This window comes from Mustela putorius, unplaced genomic scaffold (assembly GCF_011764305.1).
Source record: "Mustela putorius furo isolate JIRA1106 unplaced genomic scaffold, ASM1176430v1.1 tig00003834_pilon_pilon_pilon, whole genome shotgun sequence".
Lineage (NCBI taxonomy): Eukaryota > Metazoa > Chordata > Mammalia > Carnivora > Mustelidae > Mustela > Mustela putorius.
The window spans coordinates 137,198,929-137,207,744 of NW_025421987.1; the positions used below are offsets into that span (position 1 = coordinate 137,198,929).

Sequence of the window (8,816 nt, forward strand, 5' to 3'; positions counted from 1 at the left end):
GCAGATGCTTAACCAACTGAACCATCCAAGCATCCCTCTTTTTATTTTTATCCCTTTTATTATTTTTTAAAGATTATTTATTTTAGAGAGTGTGCAAGCAGGGGGGAGGGGCAGAGGAACCCTCAAGCAGGACTGTACACTGAGCTTGGAGCCTGATGTGGGGCTCAATCCCATGAGAGACTCATCACAAGTTGAAATCAAGAGTTGGAAGCTCAAGGAACTGAGCCACCCAGACACCCCAAGTTTTCCTTAAATATGAACCCCAGAAATCAGAAGTGTGCAAAAGATAGGCTCTGAGATTTATTAAAAATGGGCATGAATAGGCAGGCATGCCTGAGTGGCTCACTCAGTTAAACGACTGACTTGGTTTTTGGCTCAGGTCATGATCTCAGGGTCATGATACAGAGCCCCTTGTTGGGTTCTGTGCTCAATTCAGAATCTACTTGGGACACTCTCTTCCTCTGCTCCTCCCTGCTGCTCTCTCAAACAAATAAATAAAATCTTTTAAAAAAATGGGCATGAATAAAAAATGTTGCAAAAACTTGCGCAGAGGACTGGGAGGCTGCAAGAATACTAGATATTCTTTGCAAGTGCTACTTGGGGCAAGGGCTCCTCACTGTGGTTTACTGCCAACAGTCAGTCATTTATCATTGGACCTTTGTCAACTCATTTCCTTGCCAAGGATTTTCATCAGAGGAGTTCTCAAGAGCAAAGTTATTGGGGTGCCTTGGTAGCCCAGTTGGTTGAGCCTCTGCCTCTGGCTCAAGTCAGGATCCCAGGGTCCTGGGGATAGAGCCCACCTGCTCTCTGCTCAGTGGGGAGCCTGCTGCTTCTCCCTCTGCCTGCTGCTCCCCCTGCTTGTGTTCTGTCAAATAAATAAAATCTTAAAAAAAAAAAAAAAGAGCAAAGTTAATTTGTGACAAATATATTATTTTGAGAAACACCTAAACATAATTAGAGTACAATGTCCTCCTTGTAACAAAGGAAGTAGTCTTGGGACTGGAGGATGCACATGGGAGGGAGCTGCTAAGGTGGCTTGGGAGACAGAAGGCCCTGCAGAAAAGTCATGCAGGGACAGAAAACTGCCCCTAAAAGCCACCCATTCTGTTTTCATATAGCTATTTTTTTTTTAATTTAAGATTTTACTTATTTATTAGAGAGAGAGAGCATGAGGTGGGGGAGGATCAGAAGGAGGAGACCCCCTGCTGAGCAGGAAGGCAATGTGAGATCATCCCAGGACTCCAGGATTAAGACCTGAGCTGAATGCAGTCACTTAACCAATTTAGCCACCGAGGCACCCTACCTCCTTCCCTCTATATCAGCTTTTTAAACTGTGATAGGGTTTTCTGTTTAAAACAACCCGTGTTCTTCAGAAAATTTCAAAAATATAGAAAATCAAAAATAGGAGGAAAAATTCAAAAATGAGAGGAGGAAAAAACTCACCCAGTTTCTCTACTTGTATATTAACCGTTCTCACCCTGGCTGCACATTAAAATTATCTAGGAGCTACTTTTAAGAATCAGATTTTTTAAGTCCTGGAAATGTAACCTACAACGTGGCAACTATAGTTAATACTGTATTAAATATTTGACAGTAGCTAAGAGGGTAAAAGTGCTCATAAGAAAAACAAACATTATACCTGGATGGTGACAGATGTTAACTACGGATATTGTGGTGATCATTTCACAATATATACAGGCTATGTAGTACAACTGAAATGTTTTATCTCAATTATACCTCAATTTTAAAAATCGGATTTTAAAAATTGAGCCTTAGTATATGTTTAAAAGCTCTCCAAATGATTCTCCAGTGCAGCCAAGGTTGAAAACTACTATATAATTTAGTATCTTATGTATTTTTTAAATCATATTTTAACGTATAGGACTTCGATTATTATTATTTCTTTTTTCAGGAAGAGAGAGACCCCTTCCCTGGGGAGCAGTGGAGAGAGGGGAGAGAATCTTTTTTTTTTTTTTAATTTTTTATTTATTTATTTAAGATTTTATTTATTTATCAGAGGGGGGGGGAGAGAGTGAGCACAGGCAGACAGAATGGCAGACAGAGGCAGAGGGAGAGGGAGAAGCAGGCTCCCTGCCGAGCAAGGAGCCCAATGTGGGACTCGATCCCAGGACGCTGGGATCATGACCTGAGCGGAAGGCAGCTGCTTAACCAACTGAGCCACCCAGACGTCCCATAGGGGAGAGAATCTTAAGCAAGCTCCATGCCCTAAGCGGGGCTCTCAGGACTATGAGCTCATAACCAGAGCCAACATCAGCTTAATGGACTTAACCCCTCCTTTTCTTTTTAATTGAAGTACAGTTGAACGGGCTTCAATTTTTTTTTTTTTTTTAAATAATCTCCCTCATCCTGCAATTCTTGTTTGTACGTGGCGTATTTGAATATTCCTCAGTGGCTGCATAGTACTATATGAACAGAATATACTTTTAATAACCTATATTCCTGGTCTTAAAAAAAAAAACAAAAAAACAAAAAGTCTTAACCATTTGTACAGTCTTTTCCTTTTAATTTTTTCAGGAAAATTCCCGAAAAGTCAACTTTTAAAAAACTGAATTACGTTCTGCCAAATTGTTCTCCAAAGAATGAAAATAATTTTTCCAGCTTCTGTTGATCGAATACTTGCGCACGTTGTGTCCAACAGCTTCTCACGGGCGCAAACTGTAGCTTCGGACAGGAACCCTCTTCACGTTGCGCGAAAATTCAAACCGTCATCGCCAGCAGGCCTCAGGCGCGCGTTCCTGACGAAGTACTGCAGGGACGGCCGCACAGCGCGGAACGTCTTCGCGGCGCCGGAAAGCACTGCCGTCGCAAACGGTCCCTCTGGGCTAGAGCTCCAGTCCGCCCTTCCGCTGGGCTTTTTTTGTTGTCATTGGCTGGTGGCGGAGTATATAATGGCGTCATTTCCGCTCGCCTGTCTTTTCCGCGCTACCCGGGGAAGGGTCCATACGGCGTTGTTTCGCGTGAGTTCCCGGTGGGGTTCTCCAGCGTCCCCAAGTCACCAGAACAGTTTCCTGCTTGAGTGAGGGGGTGTGAGGACGGGGACAGAAGCCAGCAGGCAGAGCGGGTCTGTCTCCTGCCGGCGCGTTCTACCTCCCTCCGGCAGCCCGCACGTGGCCGGCCCGGGCCCGCGAATTCCCACAATTCCCTGGGAGCTCGTGGAGGTCGTGCTGGAGCCGGGGCGCTGGGCGAGGGTGCGCACGGGCCTGCGGGCTGGGTGGCGGGGGTGCAGAAAGCCGTGCCAACGCACCGTGCTGCCATCGCTTCGGACCGCGGCACTCGGCCGTGACCTCAGGCCCCGGCACACATTTACAGCAGCAGTTTGGGCTGGTAGTTCACCGTGTGTTAAGATTCTTGGCAGGGTTTTGCAGAAAGTTAGTTGTAACCCCAGAGGGAAATAATTCTGAAGCGTCCACCTGCAGTCTGCTTGAAAATAAACTTGTCTGCCTCTGTGCTGCCTTTGCTTATCCATAACCTTTATTCCGGGTTACTCTGGAGTGTTAAGTGGCAATTCACCATTTTCGTCTTAATTATCTGGGTGTTTTTCCCATCTCCACATTCATTAAGATGTGCTGTTGCTTAATAATGTGTGGTCTATGTCTGGTGTATTGTGTCTCATCCCAGTAGACTGTAAACTGAAAGGTGTGGTCCTTGGGTTGCATTTAGCTGTGAAGCTGTATGGCTCTGCAGTAGTTACAGTGCACCTGATCCCTTACCCACTTAAATCACTGGAATGCAAAGGACTGGATTGTTAACTTGTTTTTTAGGTTCCCATCGTAACTTAAAGGGAAACTTACACAATGTCCGGAGCCCTTGATGTCCTGCAAATGAAGGAGGAGGATGTCCTCAAATTCCTTGCAGCGGGAACCCATTTAGGTGGCACCAACCTTGACTTCCAGATGGAACAGTACATCTACAAAAGGAAAAGTGATGGTCAGTCCTTGCTTTGATTTGGGGGGAGGGGCATTCCAGCTAAGTAATCAATGAAATCAGATCACTATTTTGGAATTAAGCTTTAAAATTAAGTAAAAGTGGGGTGCCTGGCTGGCACGGTAGAGATGTTACTCGATGTCTTTTGAGTTTGACTCCATGTTGGACATAAGAGATAACTTGAAAGAAATTAAAAAATTAAAAACAGTGTTCTGGTGGTTTTGGGAAGAAAAGCTTTCTGGACTGCAGGGTAAGAGTATGTCTACTGATAGGTTAGGGGACTTGGGTTGCTCTATGTAAGAGCTACGAGATACAAAGATGAGGAAGCTCATTAGCTTTATAGTGCCTTGTATTTCACAGGTACTGACACAGTTTTGTTTGAGTTTTGACAGTAAAGTAGAGCAAGAGATGGGAAGGAGCAATTAGGCTTGGAAGGTACTAGAAAAAGAAAAGGTAGGTTGTGATGCCTTTATAAGGCATCTTGGGCAAGGGAATGCTTCAGCTCAGAGGCCACTGAAGGACATAAGCTTGGGAGTGGCATGTTGTAAAGCAGTTTTGGCTTAATTTGGCTTGGAGACAGGTTGTAAGGAAAGTGGCTAGAGACTAGAAAGTGGGTGAGAACTTGAAGGAGGAATCCATATGCGGACCTGAGGGGGGCTTAACGCAGGAAGAGAAAATGATGTCCTTTGTTTGCTGAGTCAAGGCTGCACACTATTAAAGCTCAAGGTTGAGGCCAGCCGTGGCCCATGAACTTCTGAGTGTCGGAAGTGTGCTATAAAAACTGCAGGATTTTCGCTAACACCAGTAGAGCTTGCCTCTATGACTGGAGTTTGATAGTACTCTCTGCTACACTGAATTTTTTTAGAAGAAAATAAATCGCAAATTAGGTCGGGTGTTAAAAAACTTTTCTGCTGTCATGTAGGTATCTACATCATAAATCTGAAGAGGACCTGGGAGAAGCTTCTGCTGGCAGCTCGTGCCATTGTTGCCATTGAAAACCCAGCTGATGTTAGTGTCATATCGTCCAGGAATACGGGCCAGGTTTGTAAGCAGTATACTTGGTTTTTATTATAAAAAATAAGCTTACAGATACTATGGGATGCAGGGGAAAGTAGAGGAAAATAGAAAATAGTCTAATTTAACCACTTATACAAATCTTGGATTGCCAGTATTTGAGGTTTTCAGGATTCATAATACTTGGCATCTGGTGGTTTGTTGAGCTTCAGTTTTGTTCTTGAAAACTGGTTTTCTAGTAGGATACTAGTCCTCCAAGACTCATCAGGTCTCTAAGATTAAGAATCTTTGCCAGCACTAAGTAACTTTTTAAATGCCAGTGGGACAAAACTTGTATTTTGCCCCCATTTCTGTTTTGGCAATTGTTTTTCTGTTGAAGAAACTAATGAATGTCCCGAAAATTGATTTACAGTTGACCCTTGAAAAACACCGTGAATCAGGGGCACCGACCTCATGCATGACCAAAAATCTGTTTAACTTGACTCCTCAGAAACTTTCCTGATAGCCTACTCTTCACCTTCAGAAGCCTCACCCATAAGAAAGATAAGCAGTTGATTAGTTTATTTTGTATATGTAGTATATACTATGTTTTTAGGGAAAAAAAATACAAGCTAGAAAGGAAAATACTACGCAGTACTGTAAAGGGGAAAAAAGTCAACATGTAGGTGGACGTGCCTGGTTTAAACTGGTGTTCAAGAGTCCACTAGATTAAGAACTCTAGCAAGGGTATCAGCCCATTTCTAATTTGAAAAAGATGCTTGACTTAGATTTTGACAGGTGTGTAAATTGTGTAGGAGATGGGTTCTTTTGTACTTAGTTGATGGTAGAACTGGTTTCCGTGAATTTAGGGTGTGTTTTGCAGTGGAGGGGGCTATTCCCCAGAGGCTGACTTGTGACAGGATTTAAAGTTTGGTGCGTGGTGGTAAACAGTTTTTAATTCTACTATAGAATGAACTTGGTGACACCTCTCCTGGCTTCTTCCCTCAGCAAAAATTTACTGAGCATCTATATTGGTCCAGGCGGTGTTGCTAGGGGTTTGGGATATAGCAGGAAGATAGCAAGTCTGCAGGGTTGCAGGAAGTATGTTTTGTTTTGTTTTGTTTTAATTATAATGTATTATTAGTCCCAGGGAGGAAATAACGTTTTCATGGAGGTAAAAAGTAAGGGAAGAGAAACAAAGTGGGTATATTCTTGCTTTGTGTAGGGTAGCTTTGATGAAATTGGACCAGATTACGGAAGTGCTTATTGATGTCAGACACAGTTTTGTTGTCTGTATTGATGAATTTCATTTTCATGACCGTGTTGGAAGTACGAGCATAACCTGCCCAAGTCACTCACAAGAGTGGCTTTCTTGGTTCTTGAAACCAGGTGGTGAGGTCATGGAGCATGCAGATGTGAGGAAGCCAGGGAGCCACAGGTACCCTCAGGGATTGAGAGTGGGGAGTGCATTCCAGGCAGAGAGCTTGGGTGTGGGGTATGCTTAGCATTTCTGGGCCCTAGTTCTGTAACTAGGTCTCAGGTAGCACAGAGCACACAGAATTGCTGGGTGTGTGAAGTGCTTTGGTGTTTTCATTGTTGAGGAGGGAAGATAGGAGGGGCTCCTTCAGGTGCTTACAGACCTGGGTGTCTGCTTGGGGACACTTGGGGGGGTTCTGTGATGCCATCTCTGGAGCACTGCTAACTCTCGATGTTAACTTTTTAAGCGAGCTGTGCTGAAATTTGCTGCTGCAACTGGAGCCACTCCCATTGCTGGCCGCTTCACTCCTGGAACATTCACTAACCAGATCCAGGCAGCCTTCCGAGAGCCAAGACTTCTGGTGGTTACTGATCCCAGGGCTGACCACCAGCCTCTTACAGAGGCATCTTATGTTAACCTGCCTACCATTGCTCTGTGTAACACAGACTCTCCTCTGCGCTATGTGGACATTGCCATCCCTTGCAACAACAAGGTAACAGTGTTAGGACGTACACTAGAGCCTCAAGAGTGAATACTCTTGAAACAGTTGGGCATTCTTCTGCACATTGTTAGAGCTTGGAGTTGAGGCTGCTGGCTGGCCGATGAACTCACAAGTGTAGGTAGTGTGCTACACGAGGGGCAAGTCTTTTCGCTAACACCACAAGGGTCTCTGGCCCAATGAGTGGAGTTTGATAGTAATTCTTGCTACAAGTATAATTCAGGTGTGTCAGCTTTAAGAAGAAATCATTTTTTAAACGGTCTGTGTTTTCTTCTGCTTTTCTCCGTATTTCTTAACTGTTTCGGCTTCTCACATTACTGGACCTTTTCAATTTTCAGAGCAACTTGGTGAATCCTGCTATAAGGTCCTAAAAAAGGTGGGTTGCATACAGCTCAAATTGGTCCAGTTTACTAGTCTCAAAAAAGTCTTGATTCCACATAAGAATCATCCAAAGAGATGTAGTGTAAAACATGTCTATTTTGTTGGTACCAAAGGTCTGGATGATGGAACACAGTGGGAGGTGCATGCTGTTGGGGATGACCCAAGTGTCATTTCTTAACCTGGTGCTCTTGCAGGGAGCTCACTCGGTGGGTCTGATGTGGTGGATGCTGGCCAGGGAAGTTCTGCGCATGCGTGGCACCATTTCTCGTGAACACCCGTGGGAGGTCATGCCTGATCTCTACTTCTACAGGGATCCTGAAGAGGTAAGCTTCCTCCACAAAGGCATGTGGTTACATAAGCAAATCAGACATCTTGGTCTGTTTCTTTGACATAAAATTGTTTCTATAAACATTTTCCTCCCTTTAACCAGATTGAAAAGGAAGAGCAGGCTGCTGCTGAAAAGGCTGTGACCAAGGAAGAATTCCAGGGTGAATGGACGGCTCCAGCTCCTGAGTTCACGGCTACTCAGCCTGAAGTTGCAGACTGGTCTGAAGGCGTGCAGGTGCCCTCTGTGCCTATTCAGCAGTTCCCTACTGGTATGTGTTGTGATCCGTGGTTTGCATTTTTGGTATTCTTAATCTAACTTTTGAAGGATCTCCACAGCTGTGTATTTGCATTGAAAGATTCTAATCCCAGTGCACTGTAGCTGCACTAATACCGGGTGGTTTTGAAGTGGTCTTGCCTTGGGTGTTTGTCCCTTGAAATGTGTATTTGGTAGAAATCAAGGCCCAGTGTTGGTGGGAGTGGGGCTGATTATGTTTTCTTGGTTTCCTTAACAGAAGACTGGAGCGCCCAGCCGGCCACTGAAGACTGGTCTGCAGCTCCCACTGCTCAGGCCACTGAATGGGTAGGAACAACCACTGAGTGGTCTTAAGCTGCTCTTCCACAAAGGCAAACAAAATGGAAATAAGGTTGACGGAAAATAAACAGTTTGTAAAAGTCGTGTCCGTTTCTGTTTATTTCGCATTCCAGATCAAGAAATGCCTGGGATTACTTCATACTTCAGGTCTTGACTTCTGTTTTACTTCTAAAGCCCACTTTAGATAAAAGATAGTGCTTCTTACTTGAGAGTTCTTCCTTTTTGCAAAAGGAATAGCTGTTCTGAAAATAGAGTTAGGCGTGCCTGGGTGGCTCAGTCTGTTGAGCATCCCATGATTTCAGCTGAGGTCATAATCTCAGAGGTTGTGGCATAGAGCCCCATGGGCGTGGAATCTGGTTAAGATTGTCTCCCCACCACCCCATTGGTGTGTACTCTCTAAAAAAAAATAGATTTAAATGTAAATGGATGGTAACCCTGGGAATATTTTTTCAGGATGGGACCTGAAGCTTTTTTTTATTTTTTTTATTTTTTTTTTTTTGCCATCTGTCCTCTAAAATTCTGGAGAACCAGAGTTTGAGTAAATTGCTTTTCAGTGACCTCTGGTATTACATTTAAAATACTTGGGAGTACTCTCCTGCACT

General features: G+C 44.1%; 1 protein-coding gene and 2 non-coding genes across 3 annotated transcripts; all 3 read left to right on the forward strand.

The window, feature by feature from the left end:
- The first annotated feature begins 2,833 nt into the window (after positions 1 to 2,833).
- On the forward strand, positions 2,834 to 8,298 carry RPSA (ribosomal protein SA). The gene is made up of 7 exons (XM_004759305.3): positions 2,834 to 2,978; positions 3,783 to 3,948; positions 4,868 to 4,986; positions 6,663 to 6,908; positions 7,490 to 7,618; positions 7,726 to 7,891; positions 8,135 to 8,298. Exons 2-7 carry the CDS (start codon positions 3,816 to 3,818, stop codon positions 8,227 to 8,229), a joined length of 888 nt encoding a protein of 295 aa, XP_004759362.1. The 5' UTR covers positions 2,834 to 2,978; positions 3,783 to 3,815; the 3' UTR covers positions 8,230 to 8,298.
- LOC123394628 lies at positions 4,649 to 4,799 on the forward strand. The gene has a single exon (XR_006609381.1). It is a non-coding gene; the product is annotated as a small nucleolar RNA SNORA62/SNORA6 family (small nucleolar RNA).
- LOC123394627 lies at positions 6,974 to 7,128 on the forward strand. Its single transcript, XR_006609380.1, has one exon. It is a non-coding gene; the product is annotated as a small nucleolar RNA SNORA62/SNORA6 family (small nucleolar RNA).
- Positions 8,299 to 8,816: the final 518 nt, after the last annotated feature.

What these genes read in the sequence shown, in the direction of transcription:
- RPSA (XM_004759305.3), top strand. Translation starts at nt 3,816, where the DNA reads ATGTCCGGAGCCCTTGATGTCCTGCAAATGAAGGAGGAGGATGTCCTC. An exon ending in CGTCCAGGAATACGGGCCAG is followed by an intron (nt 4,987 to 6,662) that starts GTTTGTAAGCAG and finishes TAACTTTTTAAG; the next exon opens with CGAGCTGTGCTGAAATTTGC. An exon ending in TATTCAGCAGTTCCCTACTG is followed by an intron (nt 7,892 to 8,134) that starts GTATGTGTTGTG and finishes TTTCCTTAACAG; the next exon opens with AAGACTGGAGCGCCCAGCCG.